Source organism: Buteo buteo, chromosome 5 (assembly GCF_964188355.1).
Source record: "Buteo buteo chromosome 5, bButBut1.hap1.1, whole genome shotgun sequence".
Classification (NCBI taxonomy): domain Eukaryota; kingdom Metazoa; phylum Chordata; class Aves; order Accipitriformes; family Accipitridae; genus Buteo; species Buteo buteo.
The window spans coordinates 24,735,487-24,749,190 of record NC_134175.1 but is presented as its reverse complement, the minus strand read 5'-3'; the positions used below and the strand labels follow the sequence as shown (position 1 = coordinate 24,749,190).

The 13,704-nt window shown below is 35.4% G+C and overlaps 1 protein-coding gene across 6 annotated transcripts in view; it reads left to right on the top strand.

Moving 5' to 3' along the window:
• The window catches only part of ADAM23 (ADAM metallopeptidase domain 23), an 83,583-nt gene that overhangs the window by 35,598 nt on the left and 34,281 nt on the right, over positions 1–13,704 (top strand). For 5 of the 6 annotated variants that reach the window (XM_075028210.1, XM_075028212.1, XM_075028207.1 and 2 more), the window contains exons 9-14: positions 448–513; positions 4,376–4,447; positions 7,201–7,367; positions 9,372–9,456; positions 10,224–10,314; positions 11,910–11,958. In XM_075028210.1, the coding sequence (XP_074884311.1) occupies positions 448–513; positions 4,376–4,447; positions 7,201–7,367; positions 9,372–9,456; positions 10,224–10,314; positions 11,910–11,958 (530 nt within the window). The remainder of the gene's footprint in view (positions 1–447; positions 514–4,375; positions 4,448–7,200; positions 7,368–9,371; positions 9,457–10,223; positions 10,315–11,909; positions 11,959–13,704) is intronic. The other variant, XM_075028211.1, reaches the window with a different exon arrangement.

Here is a 13,704-nt window from a genome sequence, read left to right as displayed (position 1 = left end):
GTAATTGAGTTAAAGAAGATTAATCTGTATTTCTTCACTGGGTTGCACAGTCCACAGCATATTTTTTGAGGACGCATCTATTTTTTGTAACTTCCTCATTAAATCTGTGATGAATCGGACAGTAGACCAAGAGTTTTTAGTGTTTCAGATTTTTTTCCTTTGTGAAAATAAGAGAGTAGGGAGGCAGTGGTGGCTACTGCGCTGAGCCAAAAAGAATAGACTCTAAACTTTCTTAATGATGTGACTCAGGTTCTCAGCCAGTGTCTGTCATAACTCACTAAGTTACTGGAGCTATGATTTTTTACCCTAGCTGAATGTCTCACCCAGTTTTTACAGGTTTATACATCCTACATAATATTTATGTGTAATCCTATTAAATCAGCTGCAATTATTTTTGAAAATAGCTACATCTTCATGATCTCTCAGAGAATTTCTTTAATCCGTCAGGCATCTCGTGGTATCTTTGAAGAAATGAAATATCTGGAGCTCATGATAGTCAATGACCATAAAATGGTAAGTATATCAATTCAGTGGTAATCTTCCTTTTGATTATAATTTGTAGGTTGATGTACAGCACTGTGCTGCATCAGCTACTTTGGGTCAAATATATTGTTTATCAGCATCTGTTAACATTTGTACTGTAAGACAGAGTATAGGCCATAGTACCTAATAATGCCTAATGTTACCGAAGATTTTCTACAGCAGTTATATATTCAAAATATGTCTGAAACACTTTGGTATCATATGGATAATTTGATATGCCCATAACCAACAAAGTAAAGCAACAAAATATTTATGTCCAGAATAAACATACTAAACATTCTAAAATTATATCCTATCCTTAAAGTAATAAAGAAAGAGGTCAGAACTTGTTACTTTTAGTTTTACTAACTTAAATTTTAATGCAGGAAGGCATATAGACAAAACTATCTGATTGTTCTTCCTGGCTATGCCATACTCATAAACAGAATTCATAATGAAGTACAAGGTAAGTTGTTTGCTCAATTCAGAAAGTGTTTGTCATTTGATTTAAAAAAAACCCAACCCCCAAAAAAACAAAAAAAGGGGGGGGGGGAAGCAGTCCACTTTTTTTTCCTTTTTGTCTTGAGGGATCACTGGAAAAAATCAGACCAAGTGACATTTTGTTATTTAAATGTTACTACTATCACTAGTTATACCAAGTAAGGCTATCAAAGTGTCCGTGTGTTACCCTTATGAAAAATCAGGAGGGGGCCTGGAGAGTAATAAGTTTTTGTAAACCTAAACAACTATTTTATAGACCCTTTTTCAAAAGCATCACAAATTTAAGTCCAATAGCTACTTTTTAACTAAAGCATATCTCTTATGGAAAAATACTCAGTGTAGGTTTAAAAGTTTTCTAGTAACAAAGAATATATTGCAACCAAGAGCGAATTACGCAAAAAAACCCACCTGATTGTGCCTTGTTCTGAGCCCTGGTCTCGCTTAGCTTTCTCAGCTGTTAACATTGACTAAGAGGCAAATAAGGATCATCAACTCTTGGTATGACTTTGCTTCTGTGTGAGCAAGACCATTTTTAAAATAAAATTCTGTTGATAAAACAGTTTCTGCGTATTTTATGGGCAAGTAAAATAAACTTCTAAGTTTCTGTAAGAGCTCCTTGCATCTCTCACTCTACTGCATGTTTTCCCAATGCTTTATGTTATTGTGGGCTCTTTTGTCAATACTGAAGGATGATTTTAAAGAGCCAGAAATAGCAGATACCAGAATGGGATGCAGTATTTTGTACTTGTTCCAGTGCTGAATAGACATATAATACAACCTTCCCTCATCTGTTTTAATAAATCATAGAAATAGTCTGGGCAAAAATTACCTATATTTAATCTGTGTCAATTCAGCAATGGAGGGGGAATTTGAATGGATGGAAAGAGTCGGACAGAAATTTCTTCAACTGTTTTCACTTGTAAAGCCACTTGGTAGGAAACTATTTTAAGAGTGCTCATGTGTTAGTTGTTTAGGGGTAGGGCACAGTAACTGCAGTTGCAGACATTTTGTTGTCTCGTTTGAGGTCTGTGGTTGGTGTTTCTTCTGAAGAGATAATATTTCTATGTCTGTTTCCTCTGGCCTCTTGTATTACAGACATGTTTAAAGGACAGACAACCATCCTGTTCAGTACACTTGTTACAGACACTAACTGTTGTCTCCACTCAGGCTTTAATTTGTTAGAACTTCAGACCACAAGCATTCAAGATTTTTTTGCTTCAGAGTTGGCAGTGACTCAGAAGCAGATAATAATTCTTTTCAAGGAATAAAATGGATATACTTAAGGAAGCGTTCACTATTATGAGTTAAAGCCTGCCAATCCAGGAGCTCACTAAATGTACTTTTAAGGTTTTCTGCTTACCAGTAGAGGGCAGGTTTCTCCTGCAGCAAGGTTCTGTGTTGGAAGAAGTACCTTAAACCTCTGGTCCTTGGATTGTTAAGTGGTTAATACTATGTATTTTCAGAAAATTTACCCTTCCTGTAACACTAAAGACACAGCTCAACATATTTAATTAGGTTGTTGCACTTTCTACTGATGTAATTTCTGTTTTAGGAGCTGTGTTTAAACAGAATATGTTGTATATTACTGGTGATTTGGGCATTTAAATACTTTCACAAAAACAAAGAACATTTTCCAAAGCATATTATTTTACCTTTCCACTTCTGGGAAAGTTTGGGATTGGCTCAAAACAAAAAACCAAAGCCATCCTTCCCCTCTGCCCTGTTATTTTGTTCTTGTATCATGGTTCCCTGGGGAGCAGAGTCCATGATATGGATACTGAGTGTACATCCTACGCGCCTACTAGTGCTGTAGCTGGAAGTGCTTTGTTTTGAGAATAGTTATAGGGGAGGGGGTCTCTGCAAACCTATGTTGTAGGATCTTTGGGTATTAAAACCTGCTGTGGATGTGCTGAAGCATTGTGGAACTTAACAGTGAATAACTGGATATGTAAAAAATTTATCTTCCTACAGTCAAATGAATGAGTGTCATCCTTAAGTTTGATGAACTTTTTGTTATCTTTGTGGCATTTCGTCCATATAAAACTAGATTGCTTGTGCAAAAATAACTGCAATGTAAAGGGATGGAAAATTTGTTATGATATAGTGTGTGTGTCACTTCTGACTTTGAATTTGAGAAACAGATTATTTACTTTTAAAAGCATATATGTCTTCTAGTTTTACTTTCGCCTTTGCACCAAGCATAATTCTGGTAAACAGGATTTGTCTGTTTTGTAATTCTAATTTGGGAAGGTAGTTAATCATCTAACTTGATGAGAGTAGCTACTCAGTTGCTCAGAGAAGAGTCAGACCCTCTTGTTTCAAGGCCTCTTTTCGGGCACTGTGTTTTGGAGTGGGAATAGCTGACACTTTCATGGAACTCGATAATGTTTGCTCATGAGATTTGTGATGAGGTTTGTTGCTTTTAACCAGTAGTTGAAATTAGTAACAGTTTACCGTCTTTGTTCTATGGAAGTTTGTGTTCTGTTTCTGTGAAATTTTGAAGACTTATTTTTCCTGCCTGCAAATCATATCGTGTAATGCCATTTTGGTTTATGATTTTACAGTTTTTTGAAAGTCATGGATTTATGTTCAGATACCATAGCAGCATCTTTGGAAAATTTGACTTGGAACAGAGGGGACTTGTGGGGCAGGATGAGGAAAGACGTGAAACAATTGTAATGAGTTGCACAGAAATTAGGAAGCAGATCTTGTAATACAGCTCATCTAAGTCTATAGAAATGGAAAAAAATTGCAGTTAAAACTTAAGCTATTCAGCTTAACTCTTTCCACATTCAAACACATATTTACTTTTACCATGCGCTCCCTCTTCCTTTTTGTGCTTTGGTATAACTAATGCTACTCATCATAAAAGTCTTGTGCTGTAGTAGAGACAGGATGCCTTTGCAAAGAGCTGTACACAGGACAAGTGGTAAATACTTCATCTTCATGTCTTATAATTATAGTCATGGAATGTGGCTAGTATAGTCTGATATTTAACTCATCAGGTTAAGCACAGTTTTAATGGGTACAGCATCCTCTCAATTTTGAGCTTATGTTTATGTTCATGTTGACATGTAATTTGGTCTCGAACATTTGAAGTCTGGTTTTAAATAGGGTATTTCTTGTGGCTAAATGCTCCTTTCATAGATGTGAAAGGCTGTCTAGCATACATGGCTTCATTTATCTTCCAGGGATTCTTGAATATGAGATACAGGCTGTGATCTGAAAAGCTTTTTGAGTTTTTCTGTTACTCTTTCTTAAAATATTAATTTTCCTTTCTTGCTGTAAAAATAAAGAATTAGTAATAAATATTGAAGTTCTCACTGTGTTCTACTTTTTTTTCTCCTTTTAGTTCAAAAAGCACCGTTCTTCAAATGCATACACAAACAATTTTGCAAAGTCTGTGGTAAACCTTGTAGATGCTGTAAGTATCTATGTTTCTTCTGAAAATGGTATCACTGACTTTGTTAGTTTAGCACTGTATTAAAAAAGTTAAAATTAGCAGATATCAGGATAAAAAAAAAAACAGCAGCCATAAAAATTACATTTTAAAACTCATTTCCAGTTCCTCTGGAGAAGAATAGCCTGGGGTGGATGTGTAAGAAACCACCAAATTGTCCTTGGCATTTTTCTCAAAGCTTGCAACTGCCAGAGTTTGCCCTTGGCAGGGAGGGATTTCAAATTTGAAGGAGCTTTCAGTATCATTCACTGCTTAAAAATGACATTTAATTGAGTTTAGATTTGTGAAACAAATCTTAACTACAAGTGGTTGAAGCTGCAAGTATGGTTCACAAAGCATACACATATCTACTCAGAGGAGAAGAGAGTGTGAATAAAAATTCTTCTTCATAAATCTGTATAGCTAAAAAATGCAAAATCCCATTGTAGTACATGATAAATGGGTGGCACTGACACAGGTACCATACTTGTATCTGTGACTAAATTTAGAACGATTTCACATAGAGCGTATAAACTAAAAGTAAGATTTGTGGTAAAATTTGATTTTTCTTTTTCCTCTTTGATGTATGTGTAATGACCACACACATTTCAGAGCTGTGTTTGTAGTAAAAACAGTATACATTTTCAAACAGTATAGGTTTTCTAGTAGTGATGAATACAAAGGCTAGCAAAATTCTGACTCTAAGTCTCCTTTCCATGTGACTTTATTGATACCAATAGAATTGCCTGATATGATTCAGTGCAAAAGATTGTCAACAGTTTGTTTAGTTCGGAGGAAGCAATACAGTATTTGTTCTTAGTATCTTACATATAAGTATTATGTATACTGTATGTATATTGAAAACTTAGGTGAATATATCTATAATACATGAATACTGGAAGTGTTCTGGAATGTTTTTGTGTAATGGTCTGAAAATGCCAGTAGTCTGAAGAAAAGTTACTAGAGCATATAAAAATAATTGAAATAATATTTCTGCAATTTATATTGGACATTCCCAAAGGAAGGGTGGCATCTTCATTGTTTTCTCAACTGATCATTATTTCTTTGTATTCCTTCTGCATTTTAACAAAAGTTATTTAATCTATCTTTCCTTTCTCTGACTATTCCTTTTGTCTTTCCATTTTTATTTGCTCTGTGTGTGTATACAGAAACAGCTTCTCTCCAGTGTAGAATTCAGTTCCCTGATAGAGATCTTGGAAAATGACATCTTAATGGCCTTTTCTTTAAACAAAGCATGAAAAGGAGCAGGAATTTCCGCCTTGTTATTCCCTTGTGTTCATAGGGAGTGGGCTGTATTTCTTGCTGATATATTACTGGGAAAAGGATATTGGCTTTTAGAGGCTTCCACGTTCTCTGCCCCCTCTTCCATTCTTTCCTTCCTGTTTGCTTCAGGAAATACGGTTTTCCTCCCAGCAAACACAAGTAAAGTCTTTATTGATCCACCTATATGTAGTTTCTGGGGTTTAGTTTTATTGATTTTTCTCATGTTGTTAACCGTTTTCTATGTATGTCCTCAGCCTGTCTCCCTCAAATTGAAGCATATTAATATTCTTTTTTCCTTCAAAGTTCTTGGACAAAATTGAGCTCAGCTGGTTGCTCTCTCTTGCTCCTATATTTATTGCCTTTTTTTCTAAGCTGAATATTATACACTGACTTTTTTATAAGGATAATGCTGCCTTGGTACAAAAGACTGGCATGCTAGTCAGTGCTAGTTCATTCATTATATCTGTCATAACTGCAGGAGGATATTTGCAGTTTGTCTAGTGTATTGTAGGTATAATTTGGCAAAAAGATAATAAAAGCAAATATTAAATATGGTGCCTCATGGAGGTGATCAAAGAACTTGCCTTTTCTGTATTTTATGCATTAGGCAGCCAATGTATTAATTATCTGGTGCTTTTAGATCACAACTAAGTATGATCACTAACTATTCTTCGTGTCCCATGTAAGGCTTTTGATGGGCAGACTGTCAATTGTGGATAAGGAATGCTTCTTTTGTAGATGTGCAAGTTCTGAATAACTTTACTTAATAAAATTTGGCATTTTATGACCTGAACCTAAAGAGAGCAGCAGTTTTAGTTCAGAATGAAGTATCATGCCAAAGTTAAAATGGATATTATAAAGCTGTTTTGTAATTATTAGGGCCTAATCGTTGTTTCCTTGTCTATTGCTACAGTGACATTAAAATTAATAGAAAAATTAATATTCTTATTTAATTCTCACATTACTTAGGTAGCATTAAGTGATCATAGTATAAATTAAAATCAAGAATTATGTGAATTAAATTTTGGATATACTGGAGAACTGAGAAATTATTTAATGTTGACTTAGGAATTGGCTTTGGCTACTCTTTGTCTTTGAGATCTTTCTTTTCTTTTTCTTTAAGATCACCCAGTATACCTTTACATTTCTTCTTTGCTGATTTTTGTACAGGTTTTCTGCAAAACTCAGTGGTGAAATTATTTGACATTAGAATTTCAAAGAAAAGGGAGTAGCTCAGAAAAAGAGCAGCAAAGGGGCTTTTTTGTCCTCTAAAATATAAAATTTAAGTTGATCAGAATATTAATTTTTAGGAAATCCAAGGCGTTACCAGCTAACGGTTTCCCATGTTTCCCTCCTGCTTTATCCCTCTTGTCCTTCCGCTTTACTCTTACTGGCTAACTGTGCATGTTTGACCCAGTGTTCTACTCCTATGCCTGTCCTGTCTTTGCCCGCAGATATACAAGGAACAGCTGAACACCAGGGTGGTTCTTGTTGCTGTGGAAACTTGGACAGACAGAGATCGTATTAATATTCACCCTAATCCTCTGCAGATGCTTCATGATTTCTCCAAATATCGACAGCACTACATCAAACAGCATGCTGATGCTGTGCACCTGCTCTCGTATGTACCATCATACAATGGTTTAGACTATTACGTTATTGTATATTTTTCTGTCTACTGCTTTTGTCTACCTGTCTCTTCTTGCTTAGTTTTTTGCTTGGTAGTCACTACATCAATCAACATCTGCCTTCCTTAGGAAGCTTAATCTATTTTTTAACAGGTTAGTCTGTTTTTAATAGGTGTAGTATATACCATGGTCATGTTGATATATATCTACACTGAAATTTTAATGTCTTTGCAACCTGGAGACAGTGTCACATATTTGAAGTGTCTTCTCATGAGCCCTTAAGGACACCTGGTTTTGCTAATCAGGTGTGTAATGTACTGTTTTCCCAGTAAAGACCAGGAGGGGGCAGAGCTGACAGAATTATGTGCTACCACAAGAGCATTCCAGTTACTGTATTTATTCACATACGTAGCTGCAGTGATGATTTGTTAATGGAAGGTCTTCTTTAGAGCTGTAATGAATTGTTTTCTGAGACAAAATGCATTGTGAGGGGAGATTCTGCTTGCATCATTAGGCACATCAACCTTGGGCAACAGTATTTTTTTACTTCATGGCATTGTAAGCAAAGAGGAGGAAGAGTGTGTTCACTTGTGCAGCATAAAGATCTTAAGCCTTCTGCCAGCAGTATGACATACACGAGGATGGAGTGACAAATGTCTTCCCTGTGATTCTTCTATCATTTTTCTTCTGCACAGGAAGATAAAAATAGGGGATGAAGAATTTCCTCCAGCCTCTGTCATAGCTATACTGCCTTAATACAGGCATTGCAATAAAATGCTAATTGCGTTTTTCATAACATATGCAAAGTGCTGATGATGTGCACTCTTAATTACTTTTATGCATGTATTTTGTCCTTTGCTGAAGAGTTTGTCAGTGGGCAAACAGGGTCTTCTCGGTGCATGGTGAAAGGTACTGAATACAAACTGAAATGCAGGAAATTCCATTTAAGCATTGGGGAAATAACTTTCAATGTGAAGGTGGTCAGATGCTGGAGCAGGTTGCCCAAAGAGGCTGTGAAGTGTCCATGCTTGGATATATTAAAAAAACAAATGGAACATGGCCCTGAGAAGCCTGCTCCAGCTGAGCCCCCTTGGAGCAAGGGGGTTGAACTAGACCATTTCCAGAAGTGCCTGCTAACCTCAGCCCTTACTGTAGTTCTGTCCATTGTAAAGCATCTAGCTTTAAGCATTTAGTATAGTTGAGCTGCAGTTTGAAAGTTCTGATGGCTGTCAGAATGTTCTGAAAAAATAAATATATACCTGTCTGGAGTATCCTGTCATTTAAAAAAAAACAAAAGGGACATTGATTCTACTATTGTAAAAGGATTTAATTTTCAAAGATTAGGGTCATTTGCTGTGGGTGCCCAGGGCCGCATGGATTTATTATTATGCATATGAAGTTAAAATAAGTGTCATTCATAATAATTTATAGTTATTTTATATCTATATTTAATTTATATCTTCCAGATTACATTAATTTAATTAAATTATTTGGGGCTTACTAACAATAATTGAAAGGAGGCAGGGTTAAAGAGCAGTATTGAATTACTTTCCCTTTAGGTAGGCTTCTCAGTCTTTTTATTTGGAGTTGAAACTAGAACTTATATTGGTTTGGATTAAGAGCATAATTAAAAAAATTCTCAATACTGATACATTTCAGTACAGAATTCCGTCCTGACAGATTATAAATTGGAATATATTGTTATCATTGTATTTTCTTAGAAATCTGGTACTCTAGCTTTCTCTGCTTGGTTTGTTTGTGGGTTGGGACTGATTCTGACTCTACAAGATAAAAATAGTATTTTTGTCAAAGGTTGTATCTAATCAACTCTTTTGATGTTGGTGTTCTGTTTATAAACTTGCAGTTGCTTTTGATGCTAGATGAGGATTAATGTGCATGCAGTGTATCATAGTATGTGTGAAAGTGTGATCTTTCAATAAGTTCTTGGTGCCCAATGCCAATGTGTTGTATTTTCTTTATTTTTGTTTGTCTGCAAGGAATGTGACATTTCATTATAAAAGGAGCAGCTTAAGTTACTTTGGAGGGGTTTGCTCTGTGACCAGAGGAGTAGGAGTGAATGAGGTAATTTTTTTTCACGACTAAAGTGAAATAAAATAGAAACTGTACATTATAACTTCACAGTTTGTATATTTCAGTATTCAGGGCTTTAAAGATAACTTACATATTAAAAAATTAGGATTCTCACAGCCAACCTTCTTCTACCATCATTAAACTATTGCTCACTATGCTTTTCTTATTAAAAAGCATTCCTCCTGTCTGCATTATTCTCTTCATAAGATCTTAAATTGGCATTTAGTATATTTGACAGAAATTTAGACCCAAAAATCTCGGACAGACATATTTGAAATATAGCACTGAATATCCTTTTGGGTCTTCTCACTATAAGAGGCTTGATCTTCTAAGGTGCTGATGACATGTAATTCTTACTGATTTTTTTTTTAACATTAAAACTAGAAAAATTTGGTCCCTGTGTATTGATTTATTTTTTTTTTCCTCAGTGCAGTGTTAAATCAATAATGAAAATCTCCTGTTTTAACATGGGTTAATCATACTATACAAAACTATTTCACATATATATCAGATTCCTTTCTGTAGGTTAACCAGTGGACAGGGATTCCCTCAGGTTAAGAGAGGAAAATTTTTTTCTGTTATGTACTTATGTTTATTTTCCTTACATGCACACAGAATTGTGATTGGCTGTACAGAATTACTGAAGTAGTAGGTATGTGGTAAGCCAGAATGAGCGGGTGTAGTGTTCATTACAATAACTTATGGTTTGTTTTTTGTTTTTTGTTTTTTTTTTTAATTGCGCTCCCCTTGAAATGCAGTATGGCCTCCCTTTGGCCATGGCGCAGGAACTAGCACAAAGTCTTGCTCAGAACCTTGGAATACAATGGGACCCAGCTGCCAGGAAACAGAGTATGTGCATGGACATGGAGTCTTCTTTTGTCCTCCTTAGCTAAATATATAAACTCTTCTTTTGTAATATTTGAAAAAATACCAAACTTGCTGTAATTGTAGAACAAGAACTGCTGCTTTTGGAAATATATGCATCAAAATTTGAGTTTAACCAAACTAAGAACCACCAGTTTAGCACTCATTTTGCAATGACCTCAGTGATGTCCTGTGTCAGGAGGTGAGATTCATAACCAACATTCAAAGGTATAATTGTAAAAACACCATTAATTTAACTCAGAACTCCTTATCTACTATAATAAAATCTGTAATTCCTATAGAACTATCACTGACTTCTTAAAATACAAAAATACCTGATTGATAATTGAAGAAACAGTAAGACGCTACAACCTAGTCCAGGGTGACATTTGCTCTATTTGTTACCTTGCTGCTTCGCAGCCAGCAGATTAGATTGACGTGACCTTAACACATGTAGAGTGTAGGTGCAAAAGCTGCTGGAAAAGGCCTTTTTGGGGCTAAAGAAAATTGTTGGTTTTTTCCACTGACATCTTGTAAGCAATTTTGCTACTTTCTCTGTTTTGTCTTTAAAAATGTGAATGATAATGCTGACTTTATTTTGTAATCACTTCAGAAATCTGTGAATTAGGAAAGTGTGGAAAAGTAGGGAATGTTGTTGTTTTGTAAAGCGTCGCTTTTGAATTGTGTAAACTTGCAAAGTGCTAAAATACTTTCTATATGATTGTTGATTACAGGTAAAACAGAGTTCACATAGTTTGGAAATCAGTATCTTTTTTAACTGTAAGATAGAGGTTTTTAAAATGATAGCTTAGTTTCCTTATTTGGATAGTCTTTGTAGAGAAAGATTAATGAAAGACCCGGAGAGAGCAGAAATAACCATATAAATAATCTGTGAATATTTCTGTGGAGAAACACTGTGGAAACCTTTCTTCTTGAAAATATTACTTCTTTTGTAGATAATTTTTACGGGCAGTTTGTAACTGTTTTACCAGCCATAAGATGTTGATCTTTTGGTTTTATTTTACGAATTTGGTCGCTGTTGACTTACATGATATAACTGTAAGTAAACTGTAAATCCATTTTCACTCAACTACTTTTTCTAATGAATGATTGGCTGATACACACATTGCTATTAATAATTCTGTGCTGAAGGGGAAAAACGTGGCCTGTCCAGTAACAGATCTCCTTCAGGGTGTTCTGTACACATTTTAGGGAGGAGGAAATGTGAACATTTTTAATCATCAGTATCATGGGTACTGCACATACCCTTCTACTGCCTGTTTTGAGAGCATGTAGGGAAGAACGTTGCCAGCTATTTTTGGCTTTTTATACTGCCTGAAACTTTGTGTTGAGGCTAAGAACATGCATATATAGTAATTTGAAAGTACTGCATTTATGTTAAGTATGTTAGTGTCTCTTCAAGTGGGCTGGCTTCCATTTTAGGGCTAGAATTTGTACAGCCAAGCAACCATCTAACCTTTGTATAATTAGTCAAGGTCTCTTTTTATAGTGAGTACTTTATTTTAAGCATATTTATAACTGCTTTCCTTTTCTGTTGTATTTTGGTCTTGCCTGAGAAGAGTGTGACTGCACTGAATCCTGGGGTGGTTGCATCATGGAGGAAACAGGGTATGTTATAACTATCAGTAATTGAGGGCTCTGGAATGAGTTAATAGTTTACATTATGTCATAAATATTTGTGTATTGGGTTTTGTCCATGTGTTTTAGTACTAATAAATGCAAAACTAGAAGCAGTTGGAACAACCCAAACATACAGATCAATGATTTCAACTTTCAGCAATTCATTCCCTTTGCTATTCACTTTTTAAGAAGTTACTCATAAATCTTATATTTTGAAGTGCAATGCAGTGTGTTCACTAATGTTTTGCCACACTTACAATGATTGAAAAGTAAAGAATGCATATTTTTTATTAAATAAGTCCAGTTATACTTTTTACGTGCCTCTGAAAAAGTGTTATAATACACTTTTGATAAGTGATATTTCTATTTTCCTCCTAAATTTTAATTATTTTTCCCCCCCAATTCCTTCAAAATTCTAATTTTGCGTGAACAGATCTCTCTGCTTCTGTTCCAGTGAATAAAAGTAGAAACCTGAAACTTTCAGCAAGTGCTCTCAAATCCTTAGCTAAATGGTCAGTGAAGTCTGAGGGGGAAGCACATCTATATGGGAGGGAACCAGGTTTCATTGCCCTCTACCCTTACACACTGCCAGAGATTCTTTTATCTATACTGTAAGCAATTGATTAGAAAAGCATGGCTTCTGAAACATAGGTTTTTGAGTTTCATAAATCACTTCCTATTAGAATTCTTGGTCACTGTGGAAGCTTGATTGCAAAAATCGTGGAGAAAATTAGTTATAAATAAGACAGAATGAGCTTAGTTTCTTCATACAGTATTTGGAAATTCGTTCTTCAGTAGAATTGCTGTGTGGCTTTCCTGTAGACTTGTAATTGTCGGGCACCGTATGCAACAGAAAATTATTCGGTAAGTTTGCTTCTGGAATCCAAAGTAAGGCTTTGATCAGAATAGATACTAGCTTCCTTCCTATGGTGAATTCACTGAAGTACCAGTCTCGGATGGAAATATCAGTAGAAGAGGCTGTGGAACAAACTTCTGTAGATAAGGTAACAGTAAAAAAAATAAATGCCAGGAGCAGATGATAGTCACCCAGAAGCTGAAAAAGGACTGACTAATGGAATGAGTGAATAATTAGCTGCAGTGTAAAACCTTTTTCACTTAACTCCATCAGTGCCAGAAGACATTTTTTACATATATAGTATAATTCAATGGGGAAATGTCAGCTTAGTAGCAGTGAGCTGCTAGGAAAGGAATGGAGAACCTCCTTATGGCATGGTTACCTTTAATATTGTGAATGGTTCTCATTCCCACATCTCAAAACATGGCTAATAAAAATATCAGACAGTTTGTGTGTGAGAATGACTAATAAAGTATGTTTTCATCAGGCTGGGAAATGAGGAAATAAGAGAGAAGTCTGTAACATCATGAACAACATAGCAGATTATTACTGTTTCTTCCACTGTAAGAACTAGGGGACATGAAATGAGACCAGCAAATAGGTGACAGGACAAACAGGATGACGTTGTTCTTCTACCAGTCTTGTAATTAAGCTGTGAAACTTCTTGCTGTAGCATCTTGTAGATGCTAAAAGATTTTGGGCAAATTTATGGGAGAAAATACAGTGAGGATTGTTAAATAGGACAAAATAAGGCTTCCTGAGAAAGTAGTTGAGCTGAAAATTGTTGGAAGCTGGAAAAATATTCTGCAAGTAGTAGTACAGTGCTCTGTTCTCTACTCTTCTGTGGGCACATCCTCAGGGCCAAAATCAGAGATGGG